Here is a 25,790-nt window from a genome sequence, read left to right on the forward strand (position 1 = left end):
GCTGTGATTCCAGCAGGTCTGAACTCTTCTGAGCCCTCTCTCCTCCCAGTGAAGGGAGGGAGGGGAAAGAGATGACAGTTACACTCAACCCTGTAACGATCCTGCGAAATAGCTTTTAGTGCCCTCATTTTAGACACTAAAGCCAAGGCACACAGAGGTCGTGACTTGCCATAGGATACAGGGTAGAAGTGTCCCCATCTGCCTGGCCACAGGGTCCCTGTCCTGGGGTCCTGCCCTCCTCGCCCACACCCCGAGCCGTCAGGCAGCACCTGCTAGTCCAACCGCGGGCGTCTCTCCATCAGGCAAGCACGGAACCTAGCTGTTCCTTGCCCCCAGACTCCTGAGGCGAGGCGGAGAGAGTGAAGGACCCACCAAGTGTTCATGGGGGTCCACTGCAGCCCCCTCTCCTGGACTCGCCCGTGCACGGTCAGGTGCTGAGCTGCAGGGGAGGGTCTCCACCCACCGGGTCCACCAGTGTGACAAACAAAAAGCCCCTGAGCACAGCCACCTGCACCCACGGGGTGGTTCCCTGGCTAGAATTGGGCTCTGAAGGAAAGCAGAAGGTCTGGACACACTGGCCCAGGCACCCGTGGGGACTGTGAGCCTGCAGCGGTCCCTCGGAGCACCATGGGGAGGCCGTCATCCACCCCAGACATCCGCTTTCGAGGCAGGGACAAGCGGGCCTCCTGCTGGTTCCGCCCGGCTCCTGGGGTGTCATCTGAGTCATTCAGCTCCCAGAGCCAGGAGACGCCTCAGGCAGGGGACCTCCCAGAAGATGCTCCCTCACGTCGCCCCCGTCGAGAGCCTCACCTGCGACTCGTGTTCTCCACGGCTGCTCCCCTTCTGTCCCCCACCCTGCGCCCTTGCTACGAGGACCCCACAGGTGACGAGGGACCCTGAGGAGGAAGAGACCAAAGTGCGGGACCACAGCTGGGTCCCGAGCAGGCTCCTCGTCCAGGGCCCTACTTTACCTCAGGAGGTTCGCACCTTGGAAACACTAAAGGGACCTACAAGCAGTGTCCTGCCCCGCCACCCTCCCGCCTCCGCTCTGCAAGGAGCCTCGGACGCCTTTGGGACGAGACAGTGCTGTCATCTGCTGAGAGCGGGAGCAGTGTCCAACGAGCAGCGTGGTGAGCGCCCCCCACCCCGCCGGGGCTGTAGGCCGAGGGCAGGGCACCTTCGGACAAGCCACACCTTAGAACAGAAAAGATGTGCTGACACTTAGCATGTCCTTGATGACAAAAGTGGGCACTGCTCCTGTTCCACGGGGATCAGTGTCTTTAGGAGTCTTTGTGCACACAGTTTCTATCATCCCTGAGAATTCTCCAGGTTTGGAAAGCATACTGTGTGCAGAGCGTGCCGTGCACACGTCTGCAGGGGTCTGTGTATGCGCTCATGCACGTGTGTGCACACCTAGGTGCCCGTTCCTGGGGGAACAGGAGGAGCAGGCAGATCCCTCCAGTCTTCTTCAGCGGCCCCCAAGGCCTGAAAACCCCATTTACTGTTACTCCCATAACGCGTGAGTGTGCAGATGGGTTTGTCTCATTTACCATTCAGTCCGTAAACCCTTGGAAGGCAAGGCCTGAGAAATGCCTGGTTTATGACTCCACAGGCCTCTGTGAAGGTGGCGTCCAGCTGCCATGGGACGACCAGGGAGGCAAATGGCACGCCATCCTTGGGCCACCTTCACCTAAAGGTCAGTCCAGGGGATTCGGAATCACCCCTGAGATGACCTCTGAGCACCACATGCAGGGAAAAGAGATCCTGAAAACTAATTTTCCCACAACCAGTCCTTGTGATTACATCAGGCCAACCTGAAAGTGCCCACTGCTGCCTGGGAATGACCCTGAAAAGCCAGCTCCCTTACACTGACCTCCACACGCTGCCCAACAAGCCACCCCAACCCTGACTCAGAACCAGCACGTGTATACAGGCCTCTAACACATCCCAGATCAGACACGCAGAAACTTCCCAGCTGTTCTGGTATCTTCTGTCCAAAAGGGCGCCTTGACCACTTTCAGGCCCCGTGATACTAAATCTGGACTAAATCCAGATGGCCTCCAGCACGAGGGGGCTGAAGAGATCCATGTGCTCGGGCCAACACCCACGGCCATCAGCCCCTTCTGGCCACAGAAACTACTTCAGGAAACCGACATTCTTATATTCACCAAACTGGGGGTCCTAACCCAGTTAGCGGTAGCAAAGCCAGTTCGGCCGGCAGGAGCGGTTTCGGGACAGACAGACCTAAATTGTTACCAATCACACTGAATCGGGTGCAGGTGAAAAAGATGTAGAAGCCTCTACCCGGGCGGCTCGGCCTGCCCCTCCTCTTCACTCCTGCCGGGAAGGCCTGCCTGTCGGGAAAGACGCCGGCCAAGAGGGAAAGGCCCTGCGGAGAAGGCCGGAACACCCGCCATGAAACGAGCAAACAGAAGGTCAGGAGACTGAACAAAACCGTGGACACAGGGGTTTTCTGCCTCCGAGACCCTTTCCTTCCGGTCAGGACGCGCACAAACACACGCCTGGGTCCAAACGCTGAGAAACTCCTTCTCCAGATATGGAGGCGGAGCCGAGCGGAGCAGGAAATGATGAACAGAGAAAGGAACGCCATGGACTCCAGACGGATGGGGCCAGCTGGGCTCAGGAGGCGCAGGGTGCTCTGGCCGCCCCTCCCGACACCTGGGAGGCATCACCGAGAAGTTGCCAGGTCTCAGGGCACAGCCAGGAGAGCCGGGGTGGTCAGGCAGCTGCAGCCCACCCAGCTCGGGGCTCAGGTCCCACCAGGCAGGGTGCCCGCTTCCAGGGAGCTGGGCTCCACACCAGGGCAGGCGGGCAGGAAACAGCCTCATACTCGGGGGCCCCAGCTCCCCACCCGCCTCGGCTCATGCACCCTGCTCACAGCGCTTCCCTCGCCTGAACCAACGTCCTCTCACTTAATCCTGTGGTCTCCTGGCAGTTCGGCCCCGCCCAGGGTCCTAGGAGCTCGCCAAAAGCTAGGGGCTCCAACCTGAGCACAGCGAGGAGAGAGAGCAGCCGGACACAGGCAGGAAAAGAAGCTACAGGAAGAGCCTGGCTTGTGGACCGAAAATGCCAATGGTTTCTGATACGAATACGAAACATGAAATCAAAACAACTGCAGAAAAACGCTCAAGTCACAGAAACTGCACAGGCAGGTGTCCCAGCAGCGAGGCCCCGGCAGGTTGGGACCTGGCCAAGCTATCCTCAGGGCTCTCAGATGGCAGGTGCCCTCAAACACACCCCCACAGACCCCCGGGTTCGGCCCACATGAGCCCTGTGACTCTGCAGTGTGTCTGCAGCCTCCACCGCGCCCAGCAGAAGAAATAAGAGTAAGAGTTGCTTGAGGAACTGGAACCTGTGCGCACCTGCTGCGCAGACAAGGCTGGCTCCCTGGTGCCACAGGTCCTGCTGATGGGCCTCCCTCCCGTCACTGCACAGCGCTGCACTGCCCCGAGACAGCCCCCAGGCGTGTGTGCACGCACAATCACGCTCTGACAAGAGGAGCCCCCGTGAGGTGCTAAAGGCAGATGATTCCTCTCCCAGCCAAGCCCTTGGCCTCAGGGTGCAGCCCTTTTTGGGGAGCCTGGGGACCCTGCATGCTGCCAGAAGGCCTGGACATACCGCACCCAGGTGGGGTGTGTCCTCTATGTGAACATCATATACGAAGAGTTCTCTGCCCTTGAAAGTCACCCCTACAAAGCAGATAAAATACACAATTGTCTGATCCTAACTTAAAAACTGTTTATGGCGGTCAGCCCCAGGACAGGCCAGCAGGGCCGCCGGAGAAGGCTGAGCTTGCCAGCCACAGGCCTGAACAATCTGGAAATCCCCAGCCCGCCCTCACCCCAGAGGCCATGGGAAAACCCGCCCATCACAGCAGCCCATTGCAGCCCTCTACAAGGAGCCTGTGCGGCAGCATTCCCTGGGGTCTGCACACTGATGGGATTCCTGGAACCAGTTCGTGCTCCTGCATTTCTGCTGACAGCTCTGTGCCCCATCTGAGCTCGCCCTGGAAAGCCCCCAGTGAGCTGGGCCCAACCAGAGGCCCAGTGGCTTGGGACTGGGACCGAATCTCCTCCCCCACCCCCACCCCCAAGTTCAACAGCTCCACCCCGCACCACCACCACTTGTTGCCTGCCCAGTCCGGGAGCTTTTCCTGCATAAGGCAACCCCTGGGCCAGCAGGAAGAAGGGATGGTCAGAAGCCAGAGGGCAGGTGTCAGGAAGAAACAGTGCTGCTCTTACTGCACAGCAGCCTGCAGGCTGTCCCCGCGGAGCCCAGCCCCCAGCTCTGTCCACGGGGAGCCCAGCCCCCAGCTCTGTCCCTGCAGAGCCCAGCCCCCCACTCTGTCCATGCGGAGCCCAGCCCCCCGGCTCTGTCCACGGGGAGCCCAGCCCCCAGCTCTGTCCCCGCGGAGCCCAGCCCCCACTCTGTCCACGGGGAGCCCAGCCTCCAGCTCTGTCCACGGGGAGCCCAGCCCCCCACTCTGTCCATGCAGAGCCCAGCCCCCAGCTCTGTCCACGGGGAGCCCAGCCTCCAGCTCTGTCCCCGCGGAGCCCAGCCCCCCACTCTGTCCATGCGGAGCCCAGCCCCCCGGCTCTGTCCACGGGGAGCCAAGCCCCCAGTTCTGTCGAATCAGAGCCCAGTCCCCGGTTATGTCCCCGCAGCGCCCAGCCCCCGGCTCTGTCCTCGCCGAGCCCAGCCCCCCGGCTCTGTCCACGGGGAGCCCAGCCCCCAGCTCTGTCCCCGCAGAGCCCAGCCCCCAGCTCTGTCCACGGGGAGCCCAGCCCCCCACTCTGTCCATGCGGAGCCCAGCCTCCTGGCTCTGTCCACGTGGAGCCCAGCCCCCCGGCTCTGTCCACACGGAGCCTAGCCCCCCGGCTCTGTCCACGGGGAGCCCAGCCCCCAGCTCTGTCCCCGCAGAGCCCAGCCCCCAGCTCTGTCCACGGGGAGCCCAGCCCCCCACTCTGTCCATGCGGAGCCCAGCCTCCTGGCTCTGTCCACGTGGAGCCCAGCCCCCTGGCTCTGTCCACACGGAGCCTAGCCCCCCGGCTCTGTCCACGGGGAGCCCAGCCCCCAGCTCTGTCCCCGCAGAGCCCAGCCCCCAGCTCTGTCCACGGGGAGCCCAGCCCCCCACTCTGTCCATGCGGAGCCCAGCCCCCTGGCTCTGTCCACGTGGAGCCCAGCCCCCCGGCTCTGTCCACACGGAGCCCAGCCCCCCAGCTCTGTCCACGGGGAGCCCAGCCCCCAGCTCTGTCCACGGGAAGCCCAGCCTCCGGTTCTGTCCCCGCAGAGCCCAGCCTCCAGCTCTGTCCACGCGGAGCCCAGCCCCCCGGCTCTGTCCATGCCGAGCCCAGCCCTCCGGCTCTGTCCACGTGGACCCCAGTCCCGCATCTGAAGTGTGATCTCAGGTGAAGTTGCCCAGTTGTCCAGCAGCTCAAGAACCTTGGCTGGGAGGTGGTCAGCAGGCCCTGACCTCGCTGACCTGACCTCACAGGTGTCGCTTGGCTGAGAATGTCCCCAAATGCTCTTTCCAAGATTCTCAGGGAAGGGGAGGCCCTGGAGGGAAGTCAGCTGTCTGCTGAGGAAGTGACTTGACAACACACCCTAGAGGCTGTTCCTCACTGACCTGGGCAATTACAAGTTCATCACCAGACAACTGAGGCGGTCACTTCTCTCACTGTGCGACTTTGGGAAAGTGCCCTGGCCTCTCTGAGCCTCAGGGGGAGGGGCCAGTGAAAACGCGTGCCTGCACACGGCACAGAGTCGTGACGAGACTCAGACACTACCGTGTCCGCAGGGACACCTTCTGCTTCCTGGCGTGTCTGGGGCCCTGCAGGCAGGTCCAGCAGTGTGAAAAAGGGCGGAGCACAAACTCAGGTCAACTGGTCGTTCCAGTCCCTCCAACAAAGTGAAAAAGGAAAGTGACATCTTTTCCTTAAAAGAAAAATACACGAGACAAAGCTACAGAAAAGATCCAGGGGCACAAGCAGCTGTCCTCAGCCAACAGTGTGAGGAGGGGCTTGGAGTGGGAGGTCCCGGGGGACCACTCTGTGTGGCCTCTGGAAAGGAGAGTCACACAGAAAGAAATAAAGGTCCTGACTATGCTGTGAAAGTGCTGCGCTCAATATGCCAGCAAATTTGGAAAACTCAGTAGTGGCCACAGGACTGCAAAAGGTCAGTTTTCATCCCAATCCCAAAGAAAGGCAATGCCAAAGAATGTTCAAACTACAGCACAATTGCACTCATCTCACACACTAGCAAAGTAAAGCTCAAAATTCTCCAAGCCAGGCTTCAGCAATATGTGAACTGTGAACTTCCTGATGTTCAAGTTGGACTTAGAAAAGGCAGAGGAACCACAGATCAAATTGCCAACATCTGCTGGATCATCGAAAAAGGAAGAGAGTTCCAAAAAAACATCTACTTCTGCTTTACTGACTACGCCAAAGCCTTTGACTGTGTGGATCACAACAAACTGTGGAAAATTCTGAAAGAGATGGGAACACCAGACCACCTGACCTGCCTCCTGAGAAATCTGTATGCAGGTCAAGAAGCAACAGTTAGAACTGGACATGGAACAACGGCCTGGTTCTAAATTGGGAAAGGAATACATCAAGGATGTATACTGTCACCCTGCTTGTTTAACTTATATGCAGAACACATCATGCGAAATGCTGGGCTGGATGAAGCACAAGCTGGAGTCAAGATTGCTGGGAGAAACATCAATAACCTCAAGATATGCAGATGACATCACCCTTATGGCAGAAAGTGAAGAGGAACTAAAGAGCCTCTTGATGAAAGTGAAAGAGGATAGTGAAAAAGTTGGCTTAAAACTCAACCTTCAAAAAACAAAGATCATGGCATCCGGTCCCATCACTTCATGGGAAATAGATGAGGAAACAATAGAAACACCGAGAGACTTTATTTTTGGGGCTCCAAAATCACCGCAGATGGTGACTGCAGCCATGAAATTAAAAGACACTTGCTCCTTGGAAGAAAAGTTATGACCAACCTAGACAGAGTATTAAAAAGCAGAGACATTACCCTGCCATCAAAGGTCCATCTAGTCAAGGCTATGGTTTTTCAATAGTCATGTGTGGATGTGAAAGTTGGACCATAAAGAAAACTGAGCACCAAAGAATTGATGCTTTTGAACTGTGGAGTGGAAAAGACTCTTGAGAGTCCCTTAGACTGCAAGGAGATCAAACCAGTCCATCCTAAAGGAAATTAGTCCTGAATATTCACTGGAAGGACTGATGCTGAATCTGAAACTCCAATACTTTGGCCACCTGATGTGAAGAACTGAGTCATTGGAAAAGACACCGATGCTGGGAAAGATTGAAGGTGGGGGGAGAAGGGGACGACAGAGGATGAGATGGTTGGATGGCATCACTGACTCGATGGTAATGAGTTTGAGCAAGCTCCGGTAGTTGGTGATGGACAGAAAGGCCTGGCGTGCTGCAGTCCATGGGGTCGCAAAGAGTCGGACACAACTGAGCGACTGAGCTGAATTGAACTGACTCTGCACACAGATCATACCCAACTGGATCCACTGTCAAGTTCAAAACAAAGCTCCAGACAAGGTTAATTGTCAGCATCGCTCCCTTAAATGTCCCCAAAATCCAGAAGCCCAGGCCCCTTCCTGGGATCCCACCAGCTCTGGAGAGCGGCCGAGGGGGAACCAGTCCCAGGAGAGGCTGGCATCCAGGCCCTGGTCCTGGTCCTGGTCCTGTGGAGGCACCAGTGGGCACCAAGCGAGAGGGACTGTCTTTGGAGCAGCGATGGGGCAGCAAGGCTGGCGGAGCGCAGCCCGACTGACTGCGGCTCCAGACGCCAAGTCACCCTGAGCCCTCTGAGGCTCCCTTCGGGTTCCATCCTGCTGGCAATGGGGTTAAGACAGCCACTTCTTACGCTTCGGAAACCATTCAGATGACAGGAGCAAAAACTATGCAAAGAGGAAAATACAGGCCCCAGAGACACTCCTGGTCTGACTTAGGGGTGAGGGGTACAGTGCAGATCGAACCTGAGGGGGGTCCAGCCCCCCACAGCGGGCAGGCCTCGGGGTGGACACGTGACCTCACCGAAGGGGTCCTTGTGGGATACTGACCATCTCCACTACGGGCTGCAAGCTTGCTCTAAAACCACAACGGACAAGGCCATATCCTAGGACAGCCCCGGCCAGCCGGGACCCACCTGCGTACAGAAACACAGGAGTGCTTGCAGACACTCGGAGGACTAGGGCCACCACCTGGTCCCCATGCTCCTGTTGACCCATCACATCCCACAGACAAGCGTCCTGGACACTGATGCTGAGCGGCCCCGAGCCCCCCAGCAGCGCCGTGTGGGAACACACATGGGTCCAGCCCCTGGCGCGAGCTGCACGTGGAGTTGGGAGACTTGATCACAGAGCGTGTGATTGCCCTGCAATCTGAATGTGTAACCTGTTGAATTCCGGAATCCCTCACACTTAAAGAAAAGCACAGGGTCCTCTGTGTGGATGGCGGGACTCTAAGTTCCCCGTCATCTGGGCTAGACCTCCCTGACCACAGGGCTGCAGCCCAGGACGCCCACGTGTCCGCGTCCATTCGGGGCCCCCACCTCACGCACCCTGTGCTGGTGGCCGCCCCCCACTTGTCATGCATGAGCCTCTGCGGTCCAGGAAATTGTCTTCCTGGGCCCTGGTATCCTCCGCAGACCACTGTTCCCTTCACATTTTAAGTGGCTGTGATTTTTAACTCTTCATTTAGCCATCTATATACACAACAGTAATGATCTTGCTTCTTCCAGCAGATCTATTTTCTCTTCCTACAGAAGTGTCTCCACACTCCCCAGCTGGGGTCCAGCGGACAGACGTGCATGGGGTTGTTTCCACGCGTGTCTGTCTCCCTGCTCTTCTTGGGGACCGTCAGAGGCGAGCGGGCTCTTCACACCGCTGTCTTTTCAGTCACACCTGTGGCTTCCTGCAGGTCACACGGCCTGGCTGGGCTCCAGCTCATTTCTCTGAAAGCTGCAGAACCCTCCTGGCTGTAGGGGTGCCACCATGTAATCACCCCCTTCAACTGGCATTTCCCACTCCTCTGAGCATTCCTGAGCACCACCAGCGACCAACAGCAGCAGGAACACGGACCTCCATCCTGCCAGCGACCGACTGCAGCAGGAACACGGACCCCCATCCTGACAGTGACCAACAGGAGCAGGAACACGGACCCCCATCCTGACAGTGGGGTGCAGAGGACAGGCATCCGGCCAGGACCCCACCTCCCCACCTCACCTCCCTCTCCTGACTCAGCTGGAGCCCTAACCTGTTAGAGGACTAACTGAACACGCAGCTTCCAATTGCACCAGCTAACACCTCACCCTCAAGACGGGAGCACCGCAGGCGCCTTTGTTCACACCGGCTCACTGAGCCGCACACAAAGGGCCTCGTGCGGCTCTGCCGTGCTTGGGGCCGCTCCTCCTCTCTCTGCAACAGAGCAGGCTGAGGCTGAGCCAGCCTGGCCGTGCCTGAAGCTTCAGTCAGCCAGCAATTGCCCAGGACTCCGTGTCAGGCCCCCCGCCTTTCCTGAGCGACCAGAACCCAGTGGACCCTCCTCCCTTGGAAGCAGGAGGGGCGCCTGCAGCCTCCACTTTCAGGTGTGACTTCCAAGCATCGCTTCTCAGCTTCACTCCTCCCACTTGGGTTGTTTCCACAGTGTGATGTGTGATGCGCTGACTCTCAAATGCCCTCAGGAGGGTGTGACTCGAGCACACGCCTCGTAAGCTTGAGAGAAGTCTGGACATTTCCTGCCAAGTGCTGACCCCGTCCCCCAGACCCTGCCCCTGAGGCCCTGCTCCTTTCCAGCCGGGCCCCGTGGGGGCAGCTGACTCGGTCCCTGCTCCTGTCCAATCCCACCTGCATGAGTTCTGTGCCCCCACCTGTGTCCCAGCGCCTGTGCACGGGGACCTTGCGCCTCGTCCTCACACAGGCCTGTCCTCTCCAGGGGGACGGGTGGCTGCTGCCACCCAGGTTCACTGCACGGCGAGGGGGCAGCACGGGACCCTGCTAGCTGGCAGGTGGGGCTGGGGCGGGCGCCATCACCGCCCTCCCTTGATGGTGACAGCAACACTGTGGGCTTGTGAGAAGGTAGGTGAAGCCAGAGAATGTGCACCCCAGACCCTGAGGTGTGCACCCCGCCCCACCCCACACGCCAGCACACGCCCCTTCCAGGGAAGCCCAGAGCCACAGGCTGGGTTAGGACCGACCTCACTGCCTCAGGCAGAGCCAGCCTGCACCCTGGTCCTCAGGGGCCAGAAATAGCTTGAGAGCCTAGCTCGGTTAATAGAATATCCAGGTTAATTTTAGAATCGGAGCACTCCGGAAAATATAAAACCCCAGATGCCAAGAACCGTGTGTGGCCAGCACAGCCCCTCCTCCCACTCTCTCTCTCTCTCTCTCACACACACACACACACACACACACGCCCGCGTGCATGCACACACACACACACGCCCGCGCGCGCACACACGCGCACAGACATACACGCCCGCCCGCGCACATACGCCCGCCCGCGCACATACGCCCGCCTGCGCGCGCACACACGCACACACACGCCCGCCCCCGCGCGCACACACGCACACACACGCCCGCCCGCGCGCGCACACACGCACACACACGCCCGCCCGCGCACATACGCCCGCCTGCGCGCGCGCACACACGCCCACCCACGCACACACGCCCGCCTGCGCGCGCACACACACTGTGACATCACCCGTCATGTTCACAGACCTTGTCCTCCGACTGAGCCCTGCGAAGCCCTTCTATTAAAAACGATTTCAATTTACAAGCCCTCATCTGAGCCTCGCAGACCCTGTGTTGGGCACACCACCGCTTCCCACGGTGGAAATCAGATTAAAAGTCATTCTCAGAACTGGAATCCTGAACTCTCAACCCCTGAGGTCTAGGGCTTCTTCACTAGGCCACCCAGGGTCCCTCCCCGCCAGAAGGGCTTCTGGAAGGATGCATTTGCCAGCGGGCAGGCCCACAGCCGGCCAAGGAGGCGCGGAGGTTCCCTGCTACTGTGCGTGCTGCACCCAGGCCGCACTCGCCCTTGGCCGTGGCAGGGTCTCGGCTGATGGAGAAGGAACAGGGGCAGGTGCTCTGAGCACCGGGGAGAAGGGGGCCATTTCTGGACCCAAGAAAGAAGGCCTCCCCGTGGCCTCACTCAGGACTCAGCACAGATCCCAGATGCCCTCAAACCTGACACTCACCACCGATCCCAGATGCCCTCAAACCCGACAGCAGTCCAACCACAGGCTGGGCTAAGGGGGCTTTTCTTATCCTCAAGTGCAAGGCCAGGATTTTCTGCTTTTTAGCTTGAGAGAAACCCCTCTGTATTGCTCTTAACGGAACACATTTATTGAGACGACACTTTTAAAAACAAGGAGTAACTGTCATGGAAATGGGAAACATCACTGGAAAGTAAAGCCGTGTCGCAAGTCCTAGAGGAGCGCCAAGTCCAAACGACAGCACGGGGCAGGGGGCTCCCGCTGGGGGTCTGCACCCATCCGCCTGCAGTCGCTCCCCTCCCAGGGCTAAAGCCCTGACTCACGGAAAGTCAGAGGAGCACACTTCCTCAAAGTGGCCTCATAGGAAGTGTGCTCAGTCTCGCTTGACATGAGACACTGCTGTTACCAAAGATAGACCACGGGTAAGATAGCCAAGTGTGCAGAAGAACCATCCAAAATAACTGCGAGACTTAAGTGGGGAAAGACACAGGTTCTTTAAGACAAGGACTCGAGATAGTTACAATAAAAATACCTTACTTTTCCCCAGCACTTTCTTATGTATTATCTCATTTGCAAAACGTGGAAGGAAAAAGAAAGGGGAAGAGGAAAAAAAGGAAGAGATTCTTCCCATTTTCCCCAGTGTTAGTCTCTTAATGACCAAGTACCACCACACGTTCCAGACTGAGGACTACAGCCCCACCCCAAAAGACTCTCAGCTCCCCAAAACATTCTGCCTTTCCTCTCAGTACAAGGGACAGTGATGCTGCTGACGGCATAACTGGAGGGAGAATTCCTCTGTCTCTTTTGGGGGGGTGGGGGTAGGGAAGCTCCCACAGGATGCTGTAGACAATGACTGCAGGCATTTTGCAAATGGAAAAATGAGGCCATGAAAGTGGGGGGGGGGGGGCGCTTACTCTGTGTCTTCCAGCCGGCAGGCCACCAGCAGACACGGGCATGCTGCCAGCCAGCCCCAAGACAGGGCTCAGTATGAATGGACGATCAGCCAGGGTCTACCGGGACCAGGAGGTGGGTGTGCCTGTGTAGCCGCCCCTCCTCCAGGTCAGTGCTGGTATCCCTCCTCATTGGCCTGCCTCCATGGCCCGGCACTGAGGCAAGTCAGAGTCAAGCCTGGCCACAGCAGGGGAAGGAAGAAAGAAGTGGAAAGCTTGGGGCACCACCCACCAGGCCCTCCTACTCACAGTGGAACAAGACTAAGCCCCTTGACCGGCTCCCGCATTCCCCCTCTGGGGCCAGGCCCGGGTTCGAAGTCAGCAGCAAGGCCCAGACCGCCTCTTTGCTCCAGCACAGGAGGAGGCCCTACCTGTGCTTTGCAGAGGCCCTTGCTCCCTCCAAGCCCCAGCGACAAAGATGGGATAGCCCCGCAGAGCGGGTGAAGACCCTCAAAGACGGAAGAAGACAGGGTCTTCTGAGAGCTGAAACCATGCCCAGGGAGCTGGACCACTGTAGACAGGCGTTTCTGCTCATCCTCTCTGCTGCAGTCCCCAAACATCAGGGTGGGGGTCTCCAACGGCTCTAATAATACCCATCCCCACGCGGGGCTGGAGCAGCAGATGTTCAGTGGCTGCACTAATCCCCCACTGAGCCGGGCGCTCCTCTCACTTGTTTAAAGCGATACACACAAAAGAGAGAAAGCCTAACCAAGCAGCATCTCCAAGCCCTTTTCCTCCAGGCCCGGCCCATCTGTGTGGGTCCAGAGCCTCCCTGAGGGAGTCCTGCCAGGCCAGCAGAGTTCCTCTCCTGGACCTGTGGGGACCTCCTCGCCCTCTGCTTCTTGGACTGGGCCACTCTGGAAAGAAATCAATTTTCTCGGCTTCCTGACACAAGTCCAAGCTGGCTGTGCGGGGCTCGAACTCCAAAGTCCCCAGACCCCCTCATGCCTGCTGCACCCAGAAGCTTGGCACACCCCTGCGGCCATGCCCCACCCCTTCCTGTCCCCTGATTAAGGAAGCAGCTCAAGGCCTCTGATGTGAATCCCCTTCATGCTCACTGGCCCTGGGGCTGAGAGGCACTTTCCCTGCCTCACTTCAGGTGGAGGGCCCTGCTGAACCTCTCGGCAGAAAGTGACAGCAGATTCCAACCAAGTAAACAAGAGAAACCCTCTGCAGGCAATCTCCTCAGGGCTGAGGTGCGGCCCCATCCTATCTGCAGTGCTTCTGAGCCAAATATCAACAGCGTCTCAGCGATGATCCATAAACCAAAATAAAGCAGACAGGAAACAACACGCTGATTTGGGGTGGCTGGAATTCCTAAGCAGCATCAGATGTCATCAACAACTGACACTCCAGAAGTCATTGGGGGCCTGGCATGGTTCCCAGAGGCCCTTTTTCACATGGGAACGTGGAGGACCCGGGGGTTCAGTGAGCAAGAAGGACCCTGAGAGGGCAACTCTCGCAGGCCTTAGAAGCCCTCTCCAGCAGGAGCTGTCCTCTCAGCCGGCACGCCAATGGCAGTGACGGGTAACGGTCACTCCAGGCCCTGGTCTTGTTTTTGGAGAACTTGTACATCACCCTTCCCAGTCAGAAGTGGGAAAAAGCAAGTCTCTCCACATAAACCCAGGAAGTCCAGACACAGCCTCCCAGCCCCTCCCCCAGCTCCTGGATCCAGTGAGAGCGGCAGGCGGCTCTGGGGACACGACCTGAATGGCAGGCCCTGGTGGCCAAGAGCTCCCTCCGCCAGTTCTCAATGGAAGGGGGAGGGGGTGGCTGTCCTGGCGCCCTGCCCTGAGAGAGCCCTGGGCCAGAGCGCCGGCACACAGTCACAGGCAGACACACACAGACACATCCACCTACACAGCCACCCGCTCGGCCCCTCGCCCCGGAGGGAAGGTGCAAGAGCTCCCACGTCCCCAGCAAAGGAAGTGTCTGGGTGCCGCACTAAGCGAGGCGCGGAACCCCAAGCTGGGTGTTTCTGGCACCTAAAATTCTCGCATCCGGAGAGCCCCCATGCGCGCGCTCGTGCACACGCAGATACGCAGTCCCTGGGGACCAGACCCAAGTCCGGCGGAGCACCTCCCCCGGCTGCAGTCGACCCTGCCTCCGGGGACTAGGGGACGCCAGCGGCGGGGAGCTGCGTCCCCCAGGGCCACCGGCCCCCTCGGCCCAGCCCGCCCTCGGGGCAGGCGGGGAGAGGGCCGCCGCTGGGCGTCTCTGGTGCTGGGGAGGGGGCCGCGGCTAAGCTCTCCCGGGGTGAGGAGGGGGCCGCAACCGGGGAGCGCGCATCGCTGGGAGGCGCCAGTGCCGTGAACCCCAGCGAAGGGGTTGGGGACCGGGGGCGCCGCCGCGAGCCCCCCGAAGACTCCGCCGCCCCGCCTGCTCCTGGGAGCTCACCGATCTTGATCTTCACGCTCTGGAAGACCCGGAGCCCCTCTTCCTCCACCGCCATGCTGGGTCCGCCGGGATCCGCGAGCCGAGTCCCGCGGAGCAGCCGGAGCCCGAGCGGCGGCGCAGTCCCCGCGCCCGCGCGCCCGCTGAGCTCCGCCTCCGACTCCGCCCACACGCCGCCCATTGGCCGGGGACGCAAGCGGGGTGGCGGAGAGGCCACGCCCCCTGCCCCGGTTGCCCAAAGCCCGCCGCGGGGCGGAGGCGTCACCGTCCGGCCAACGGAGCGATCCCAGCCGCTCATTGGTTGAAGGCAAGAAGGAGGGGCGGGGAGGCTCCGCCCACATCCCAGGCCCGAGGGGCTGGTTCTGTATCCGCCAAGCATCCTAGGAACAGCACCGGACTCCTGGCGGGGCAGAGAGGAACCGGCGGGGAGTGCGGGGTCCAGGCCGGCGGCGAGAGCAGGACGGGGGTGCAGTGGGAAGCAGCCGGAGGGGCGACCGGGCTGGTTGCTGCAGGGGAAACAGGCCGAGCAGCCGGGTGTGCGGGGGGCGGCGAGTGTTGCTGGGTGTGGGGACCAGTCAGGGGCGTGGGAGGGAAGACACATGCACAGGGATTTAAGAAACGCAAACCTAAAGATGGAAAAGGAAAAGAATTCCGCGGCCCAACTCAGCCCTCTCAGAGTAGGCACTGCAGGCGACCTGGGATCTGGAGGAGCGGGCAGTCCTGGTGAGAACCAATCCCTCCAGCTGCCAACCTGCCCGTCCCGGGCCTCGGGCCACCCTTAGCTCCTAGCTTCTCACAAGGTCAAGTGCACTCCTGTCTGTCTTCCCTGCCCCCAGGCTACCATCCTCAGAGCATTTTCTGTGTCTACTGACTTCACGTCCTCTTCCCCTCCTCTGGCTTCAGAGCCCGCAGCACCACACAAGCACACACACACCCCCCCCCCCCCCAGAATACAAGCATAATAAATAGGCCTGTTCTCTTCGTTACTTTTCCTCACTTCCTTAAAGAAATGTTGACGTATGTGTTGAGAAAAGTTAATGATCCTCTTTACCCAGACTACTTGAGCCTCCTTCCAGGTCCTCAGTCATCTGCTGGAGTTTATCTGCTCAAGACCTTCACAGAAGGTGTTTACTGGGGTTTAACAGGAAGGTTAGGGCAGCAGCCCCTCCCTTGTCCAAGCCCCAGTGAGAGCTGCTGCACCCTACTCCAGACCTCGGGGGCTCCTGCAGTAAGCCAGCCTTCCTTTGATCTGAACTGGGAGGGATTTGCCTCCATCTGGGGAACTGGAAAGCACCCCCAGCTCCCAAGTTTCTCAGAGGATCTGCTTGAGCCCTGGGAGCAGATGCCTTGTTGACCAGCTGCTCCCCAATGCAGTCTTCCTTCCCTCACTCCCTCTCAGGACTCCCCTTCTGAGAACACTTCCAAAAAAGGCCTTCACACTCCGATCTCTGCTTCAGAGTCTGTTTCCAGAGAAACCAGCATAAGACAGTTGGGGCCAGGAGTGTTCTAGGAGTGGCCTCTGTGATGGGGTTTGAGAGCTGGGAGCCCCCTACCTGCCAGTGACTGCATCCAAGCTGAGCATGGGGGCGCAGTGCAGTGCAGCATTTCAGGCACTAGGGAGGTTGGGAAAAGCAGGATTCACCTGGCTTTGGAACCAGAGGGTTCTTGCTGAGGGCGAGGCAATGAGAAGATCACCCATTTAAGGAAAATGTGACAAAAAGGTTTCTTTGTCACCATATAACTCTCCTACAGCCAGAGAACCAAAAAAGCTGTGGATCAGAGTGAGGACTTAATAACAAAAGTCAGAGTGCTCCAGGGCCGCCTGCAGGCCCAGCCCAAGGAAGGTTGCTGTGACCCAGAGGTTTGGGGGAGTGTCATCTGGATTAATGCACTCAGAACCTTGAATCCCAGCCTCCCTAAATCTTTTGCACTTGAAGAGGTGTGCCCCTTCCCCTGTCACAGGCAAACACGCCCTCTGTGCTTACAGATGATTGTGGGAGGGTGCCTGTGCTCTGCGTCGATCTCCACTCCCCAGCACAGCAGCATCTCCCAGCTGGGGAAGTGCTGGATCTGCAAACATGGAAAACGTGCTGGAGGGACCGGGGGAGCAAAATCAGGAGCAGAACCAAAGAACGCTGGACCCAGGAGAGGACTGCCATCACGGGGGACCAGGTTAGAGTCCCCTGACACAGCGTCATTGAACCATGATACAGGATTCAGCACCCGGGCTGGAACTCCAGACCCCTCGTAGGGCCTTTGGAAGCTTGTAAAAAGCAGCATCCCACATGAATTGAAGTGGAAATGCCTAGTGGTTGTGGCAGACAGCTGAGGACAGCATCCCAGTGCTCAGAGCCATGAAACAGCAGAGGAAATAAGCTCCAGGAGCCCAGGAAACCTAGTCAGTGCCTAGAAAGCCCAGGAGACGCTCCATTTCCAAATGTGATGAGGGACGTGCTGGCTGTGCAGGACTGAGGAGGGCGGACACGTGGTTACAGGGAGCACTGGGCTCCCTAATAGCAGTGAGCATGACGAGGTGGTGACATGATAGAGGCCAGATGGTGACGTTTAACTTCAGAAGTAACTGGGAGTAGTTCCTGTGCAGCAAGACTGCAGTGGCAGCCCTGATGTGCTGAGCTGGAAAAGCTACAGTGATGGTCAGTCGAACATGGCATCAGGGGCAGGACAGAAGCCAGCCAGCAGGAGAACTACTCAGTTTATGCAACCAAAGAAAGTTGAAGACAGGGCTCAAGGGCCCAAGAAAGTTGCTTCAATAGAATGTTACAGTCCCTTACCCAGTTTCCAGGCGTGAGCCAGTTCTCATCCCAGGGACTGCCGACTGGAGGAGAGGACTACATCCCCCGGGACCTCCCCCAGAGGGACCTGTGGCCATTTACGCAGGTAATTCCACTTGGAGAGGCAAACACCTAGACGTTTGAAGAGCTGCTGAGCTGGGTTCTGAGTTGAAGGATTGTCATGCCCCTGTTAGAGTGAAACCTGTGAGGCCCAGGAAAACATGGAGCTCGGGGCCAGGAGCAGCTCACAGCAAGCCCGCCAGGCGATCATTTCCCCGCACTACAAGTGAGGGACTTGTAGGCACGTTTGTGACGGTTGTCAGAGCACCCACCTTGGTTCCTTGTTGTGCGGGTTAAGAGCCATCCCAGCAAGGAAGGCCAAGATGGGAGATCAGAAAATGATGATGACATGGTTGCAGCTGCTGGGCCAGAGGTGGTGCACAGCCAGACCTCTGAACAGGTGGCCACGGGGCTGGGGATGCCCTCTTCTGACCCCAAACAAGGGGGAGAATCAGAAGCAGGTTACATCACATGGCACAGACTCTAGCGCACCCTCGAATGTCTCTGTATCCTCAGGCTTTCCTGCTCTCTGTTGTAACACAGCCCAAAGAGATCTGGACGGGCTGCAGAGCAACAGTTTGGTTTGCCATATTGATGAAACCACTTTAATCAGATCAGAGGAGCAAGAAGTTGGCAGTTCATCAGAGGGTCTGAGAAGATATGTATGCTCTGAGACACATGTGCTCAGAGAGTCAGAAATAAGTTTACAGAGACGCAGGGGTTCCCACATCAGTGGGGCCGGATATTGTTGAGCACCTCACTTTCCATCCAAGAAGCACAGAGATGCGTACAGCGTCCTTTCTTGACTCCTTCTCTGAGAAGACTCACCCCCATAGACCGTGCAAGTACCGCGCCTCCTCAGATCTGTGTTCTGCTCAAAGGGATTGATCCTTCTCTCCTAAACTAGAAGCTGTCCCCTTATACCTGTGATTGTAAGAGACAAGAAGACAAAGAGGGATCAAAGGGAAAAGTGAGGACTCACAGAAAACACCTGTACTCTCTCTTGTTTATAACTCACTGTTACCATGTTCCCTCTTCCATAGAATCCTCTATTGCACCCGACCAAAATATTTATTGAAGCACCAATCTATCAACAAATGGATATTTGTGTATGGCTAAAATAGCATTGTGGATCTTCCTTATAGCTCAGACAGTGAAGAATCTGCCTGCAAGACAGGAGACCTGGGTTCGATCCCTGGGTCAGGAAGATCCTCTGGAGAAGGGAATGGCTACTCACTCCAGTATTCTTGCCTGGAGAATCCCATGGACAGATGAGGCTGGAGGGCCACAGTCCATGGGGTCATGAAGAGTCAGACATGACTGAGTGATGAACACACACACCACAAAATAGCATAATTAATTTATTTTCATATCTGCTCAATCCACTTTCAAAGGATTTGAAGTGACATAAAATAAATGACCAACATACAATGCATAATTAAAAGGTATCAAAAATGTATTGAAGGAAGAAATTGTTGTTTCTAACTTGTGTAGTGAAAGCAGCTACTGCAATGAACATAGAGCTCAGCTCTGAGTTTCCTGACAGTCAAGGTGAAAAGGGAAAGATGGAACACACTGTCTCATATATGTTGTTGCCTAATTAAAGGAAGTGTGTTCATGTTTCAGAAAAGACAATATTTTGGAGGAATTTTTAAGATAATTTTTTTCCATAAGGGATATTCAGTAAGTCAGGGAGTGACTTTCCATCCTTAACAATGGGGTTTGCTGCTCTGCTCATAACAGTGTCTGGAACATAGTAAAAGCTCAGCTGGTGCTTGCTGAATGACTATAATAGTTCCTTCCACTGTCACATGAAAAAAATTGGGGACATAAATTGTTGTTCAGTTGCTCAGTCATGTCCAACTCTTTGCAACCCCGTGGACTGCAGCACACCAGGCTTCTCTGTTCTTCACCATCTCCCAGAACTTGCTGAAACTCTTGTCCATTAAGTTGCTGATGCCATCCAACCATCTCATCCTCTGTCGTCCCCTTCTCCTTCCGCCTTCAATCTTTCCCAGCATTAGGGTCTTTTCTAATAAGTCAGCTCTTCACATCAGGTGGCCAATATCTTGGAGCTTCAACTTCAGCATCAGTCCTTCCAATGAATATTCAGGATTGATTTCCTTTAGAATGGACTGGTTTGATCTCCTTGCAGTCCAAGGGATTCTCAAGAGTCTTCTCCAACACCACAGTTCAAAAGCATCAATCCTTTGGCACTCAGCCTTCTTTATGGTCGAACTCTCACATCCATACATGACTATTGGAAAAACCATAGCTTTGACTAGACGGACCTTTGTTGGTGAGGTAATGTCTCTGCTTTGTAATATGCTATCTAGATTGGTCATAGTTTTTCTTCCGAGGAGCAGTTCAGTTCAGTTCAGTCACTCAGTCATGTCTGACTCTTTATAATCCCATGGACTGCAGCACGCCAGACTTCCCCGTCCTTCACCAACTCCCAGAACTTACTCAAACTCATGTCCATCAAGTTGGTGGTGCCATCTAACCATCTCATCCTCTTTGATCTGCTTTTCCTCCTGCCTTCAATCTTTCCCAGCATCAGGGTCTTTTCCAATGAGTCAGTTCTTCGCATCAGGTTGCCAAGGTATTAGAGTTTCAGCTTCAGCATCAGTCCTTCCAATGAATATTCAGGCTGATTTCCTTTAGGATGGACTGGTTTGATCTCCTTGCAGTCCAAGGGATTCTCAAGAGTCTTCTCCAACACCACAGTTCAGAAGCATCAATTCTTTGGCACTCAGCTTTCTTATAGTCCAGCTTATAGTCCAACTCTCACATCCATACATGACTACTGGAAAAACCAGAGCTTTGACTAGGTAGACCTTTGTTGGCAAAGTAATGTCTCCACTTTTTAAATATGCTGTCTAGGTTGGTCATAGCTTTTCTTCCAAGGAGCAAGCATCTTTTAATTTTATGGCTGCAGTCACCATCTGCAGTGATTTTGGAGCCGAAGAAAATTAAGTCTGTCACTGTTTCCATTGTTTCTCCATCTGTTTGCCATGAAGTGATGGGACCTGATGCCATGATCTTTGTTTTCTGAATGTTGAGCTTTAAGCCAGCCTTTTCACTCTCCTCTTTCACTTTCATCAAGAGGCTCTTTAGTTCCTCTTTGCTTTCTACCATAAGGGTGGTGTCATCTGCATACCTGAGGTTATTGATGTTTCTTCCAGCAATCTTGATTCCTGCTTGTACTTCATCTAGACTGCCATTTTGCATGATGTACTCTGCATATAAGTTAAATAAGCAAGGTGACCATATACAGCCTTGATGTACTCCTTTCCCAATTTGGAACCAGTTCATTGTTCCATGTCCAGTTCTAACTGTTGCTTCTTGATCTGCATACAGATTTCTCAAGAGGCAGGTCAGGTGCTCTGGTATTCCCATCTCTTTCAGAATTTTCCACAGTTTGTTGTGATCCACACAATTGAAGGCTTTAGTGTAATCAATAAAGCAGAAGTATATGTTTTCCTGGGATTCTCTTGCTTTTTTGATGATCCAACAGATATTGGCAATTTGATCTCTGGTTCCTCTGCCTTTTCTAAATCCAGCTTGAACATCTGGAAGTTCTCAGTTCACATCCTGTTGAAGCCTGGCTTGGAGAATTTTGAGCATTACTTTGCTAGTGTGTGAGACAAGTGCGATTGTACAGTAGTCTGAACATTTTTGGCATTGCCTGTCTTTGGGATTGGAATGAAAACTGACCTTTTCCAGTCCTGTGGCCACTTCTGAGCTTTCCAAATTTCATAATGTTCAGCCTAGTTCTCTGGTAGTTTACTCAGGCTCTTAGGAGTCAAGGGAGGTGTCTCTGGTGGCCTGATAGGTGCAAGAGAACGCGTTCGGAGAATCCAGAGAAAAGAGGAATAACACCCTTGAATAATCTTCCTCCAGTATTCGTTGTTTGCCCCACACCCAGGGGAACAGCCTCAAGCAAAGGTGTCTGCACTGAGCTTCCTGTCAGATGCTCGAAGCCCAGGTGTTCTGAGCTGCTGGTGGAGGGGAGGCCCGGCTCGGTGGCCTGCGAGGAGACCAGGGCTGGGCCACTGCCAGCCCGGGAGCTGCTCCTGGGAAGGGGGTCCACGCTGCCTCCCCTCCTGGAAGCTCGTTGCAGAGTCCAGCACCTCTTTTGGAAGCTGGGAAAAGCCGCCGATCAGCTCCGTCCTCTCTTCTCTGTCCGCAGTGAGCGGGAGGCCTCGCTTTGAGACTCAGACATAAGATGGAAGTGCCTGGGGCTGCCGATACCTGTGGGGAGACAGCCGCCCTGGAGCCGCCTTGGTGAGCAGCTGTGGGAAACATCGCGTGCTGTGTAAAGCCAGCGAGATTTAGGGATTACCAAGCTCCGCGGAGCCTGGTAGGCTGAAGTCTATGGGGTCGCACAGAGTCGGACACGACTAACGTGACTTAGAAGCAGCAGCAGCAGCAAGGGCAGCTCAGGCCTGGCCCAGCCTCACGAGCAGAAACCCTAAGAGTTCACGTGGGATGCCATTGATCAGTATCAATGCACCTGTCAATTTGAGTGACAGTAAAGTGTAATTGCAGGTATCTAATAGATTTACCTGTTATGTAGAGTTAGGTAATGCCATGATTGCTTATGATGAAGAATATTTGCTCAAAATATCTATGTTTTTATCATAAAGTTATTTTTTTACCTAATTTGCCAAATATCAAGAGATTCTTTGAGGATACCCCTGAAATCAGCAGCTAACTAGGCCCCAAGCCTTGCCTTCTTAGCTATGGCAGAAGGGTATGCGTTTTTTTTCTTCTAAAGTCTTCATCAAAGCATCCCAGAAGAAGCTAAAAGGAGAGGTGTGGGTACCTGGCACAGACCACTTGGGGTAGAGACTTCTTGTCAATGTTTTCTCACAATAGAATCACAGCACAGGCTGCAAAGGAGAGATCCCAGGAGCTCTGGAAACCTCTGCCTCTGACCACAGACTCTTCCTATGTAGAGAGCTGGGCTGCAGAGATCCAGCGATAAAGCTGCCTTGGCCCAAACTGCTCTGTAGGTTGTTAACAATTGGGCAAAACAGACTTTATGGTCAGAAGGAGCTTTTGTGAAACACTGGATCGGAAGACACAACATCGCAGTAAAGAAACGTGAGAGGAGCGAATGGGCACCTGCGGGCCCATTACGTGTCCTTCACGGTGTTACTATAATTTATAGGCGGTCTTGCACGGATCTCTACCGTTTTGCACGAGTATTTGCTGTTTAGAGATTCCTTTACTGGGCACAGGGCACGTGTCCGGAGGCTGCAGATCCCGTGGGAAGTTATGGTACACCCGTTGCTTCAGGCAGGCAGCTGCCCACTGCCTTGAGCACCCCTCGGGCAGGCTCAGCCTGGAGAGGTGGGGGAAGCAAGCAGAGGAGATGACCCCAGAGGTGGACATGGCCTCGAAGCTGTGAACACAGTGGCGGCACGTGGTGAAGACCGGAAGCCCATTTCCGAGGTCGCTCTGGCTCGGCGGCCGGTCCAGCCAGGACTGCCTCTCACCCCTCACAGAGGCCATCGCTCCCAGCTTCAGGGCCGCAGGCAGCACAGAAGGGAGCGGACGGGGGCCACTGGCCAGACCGTGCATCCCCCAGAGGCAGGGAGACCAGGAGGGGTCAGGAGCAAGCGTGGCATCTGGGAGCATGAATGCAAGTCCATCAACTTTGTGTGTGACCGTGAGGGGTGGACGCTGCTTTTATTAACACGGGCCCCTGACACCCACTTCAGTTACCTGCTATCCCTTCCAAATGGTTTGATGTGAACAGAACTCTTCTTCCCTCATTATCTCTAAGTGTCTTGGTCTGTGAAAACGGGCCAACAGTGCCCTCCCAGAGAGAGGCGCTGAGGACCACGAGGCGTTTTGCTGGCGTTCAGTGCTCAGGACAATTCGGTGGTTTCAGGGCGAGGGTGAGGCAGTTTCCTCTCACCCCACCCCAACTCCCCCAGCACCTGGGAGACACCTGCTGTCCCACAGCACCTGCACCGGACCTGGGAGACCTGGGGGAGGCGGTCAGCCGCTCCGCCCTGGGACCTCGGGTCGCAGCCCCTGCAGGTACCCACCCCCAGGAGTCGGCTCTCCCTGCCACTGCCTCCAGGATGAGCTTCATCCAGTGCAGAGGGAGGCCTCGTACTCACCCCAGACCCTCCCCTGGAGGAAGAAATCTTCAGAAGACAGGACGCTCGCAAAACCACACTGTTCACTGACACCCAAACCAGAGACAACCTCCACCCATCCTTCCGCGGGTGGATCTTAAACCGACACAGCTCAGCAGCAAAAAGGAGCAGATGGCTGACCTGGTGCCAGAACCGGGCGACCTTGAGAAGGAGGAGAGCCTGCCACGCTCACCTCACGAGGCCACTCACATGATTTAAAAACAAGAAACTGTAGAGACGGAGAACCGACTGTGGCCGTCAGGGCCCAGGGAAGGGGCGGCGGGGCTGTGCACGTGACAAGGCAGCAGGAGGGACCCACGCGGCCCTGGACCTGATCGCCAGTGAGCCCCCGACCGCCCAGAGGTCCCCGAAGTCCCTGCCTTCACTGTCCATCCCCCCCGCCCCCCACCCGCCATAGAGCAGAGCGGCTTCCCAAGGCAGAAGGAAGGAGAGGCCACAGGAGAACCTGGGGACTGGCAGGGCCTTTGGGCTGCAGCTCCAGGTTTGGGGCCAGGGAGGCAGGGAGCCACACCGCTCCCAGCTGGTCTGGTCTCATTATTCCAGCTCACTTGGTGGAAAGGACTCAGAACACAATGTATGTGGCTGCTGGATGGAAGAGCTGGGAGACTGGAGGCCAGAGCAGCAGGAACAGCCCCTGACTACACAGGGCCTGAGACCATGGGGCCCCCGGCTCAGCGTCTGCACAGAGCAGCAGTAATGAGTCAGCTTCCAGGGGATCGCTCTCGCGGCCAAGTGAGGAACAGGTGTTCATTCAGGGGGATCTCAGCGACCGTGCTCTACTTCACCCCCAATTCCTAACAGGTAAAATAGAAATTTACCTTTTAAAAGTGCCTCTCCTAAGACTCACATGTTCATTTTACAGCTAATGTCCCAGTGGAAGCAGGCCAGGCAGCACCCCAGGAGCCGGCTAATCCAGCACCGTGAGTGTCTGTCGGGTGCCCCGAACCCCATCCACTGCTGTGTCTACACCGTGTGTGTTACATCTGCTGGTGGCTGGGGGTGGGGGCTGAGGCCCAGGGGTGGTCGAATCTGTCCAGCCTCCAGAGCTAATCCACGCTCTTGCCAGAGGATTCTCAGCCGGAGTCGGTGACTCACTCCCCACCAGTCACTTCCTTCCTGCTCCTGGAGGAGGCCTTCCCACAAGAAGGCGAGAATCATTGCTGCCAGCTCCCCGCAGCCCGCACAGCCCATGACCAGGTCGCCTGCTGAGCACGTGGCCTGTGCCCTAGTCCGATCTCCCCTCACACACACGTTACTCGGCCCAGAGGGAATTTAAAAGGTGGATTAACAAGAGAAATAAGATCTGTGGCATCATCATCTCTGTTGTTGTAACTGAAGATGTTTCTGATGTGGCCACTGTTCTGACTCTCAAGGACCCAGGAGTTGAGGTTTGCTGGGCCCCGTCAGGTGTCCAGATGGGAAATGGCTAGCAGGACTTCTGGACTGCCAAGCAAGCCAGCGCGCCTTGTCTGCGGGTTTCCCCGAATTCCTTTCTAGCCCTCAATGCTGAGTTTACAAAGGCAGCTGAGAAGTCCCAGGGCCAGAAGCACACACAGATCTAATTTCTTTAACTCTCAAGTGGGGTTAAGGCAAAGAGTTGAGAAAAGGAGGCAGATACAACTGCTCCAGCTCACGATGAGAATCTAGCTTTGACCTGCTGTTTCTTGGCTTTAGCCTCAGCTGCTAGGTGTGTGTTAACTTCACGTGTGTATCAGTCTGCGCATAAAATAATCAGAAATACAAAAACAAACAAGAGAATATGGCTGCACAGTATTTCGAAATTCTTGTTTGAAAGGCTGTGTTTTGTTCTTCTTTTTGGAAGGGATCTTCTACTTTTGTTTCATCTTTGTTTTCACAGTTTTTTGTTCTCTAAACTGAATGCCAGCATCTGCTCTATATATAGATAGACATCATTGTGTAATCACCAGCACGAGGCTCTCTCAAGACGGACTCAGATATTCAGAGGCTTTTGACTAACAAGTTTTTACGAACTCCCGGCTTGTGCATAATGCTCTTGACGGCTTGATTTCTCTCTGAGCCTTTCAAAGCCAGTCAGCAGAGCCCAGCTCAGCCCAGAATGTCAAGCATCGCCAGCCACATCTGCCTCCTCAGCACCGTGCTGAAATGCTCGATCC

At 56.1% G+C, this 25,790-nt stretch overlaps 1 protein-coding gene across 4 annotated transcripts in view; it reads right to left on the reverse strand.

The window, feature by feature from the left end:
• RASA3 (RAS p21 protein activator 3) overlaps positions 1 to 16,036 on the reverse strand; it is an 82,555-nt gene extending 66,519 nt beyond the window's left edge. For 3 of the 4 annotated variants that reach the window (XM_086328734.1, XM_086328732.1, XM_086328731.1), the window contains exon 1: positions 14,631 to 14,759. Coding sequence is in view for 3 of the 4 variants with exons in the window: in XM_086328732.1 (XP_086184858.1) it covers positions 14,631 to 14,685 (55 nt within the window). In the remaining variant the exon portion in view is untranslated. Of the gene's footprint in view, positions 1 to 14,630; positions 14,760 to 15,678 lie in introns of those variants that run through there. The other variant, XM_086328733.1, reaches the window with a different exon arrangement.
• Between the last annotated feature and the right edge of the window lie 9,754 nt (positions 16,037 to 25,790).

This window comes from Bos grunniens, chromosome 12 (assembly GCF_055505025.1).
Source record: "Bos grunniens cultivar Pamir isolate PY7600 chromosome 12, Bosgru_T2T1.0, whole genome shotgun sequence".
Lineage (NCBI taxonomy): Eukaryota > Metazoa > Chordata > Mammalia > Artiodactyla > Bovidae > Bos > Bos grunniens.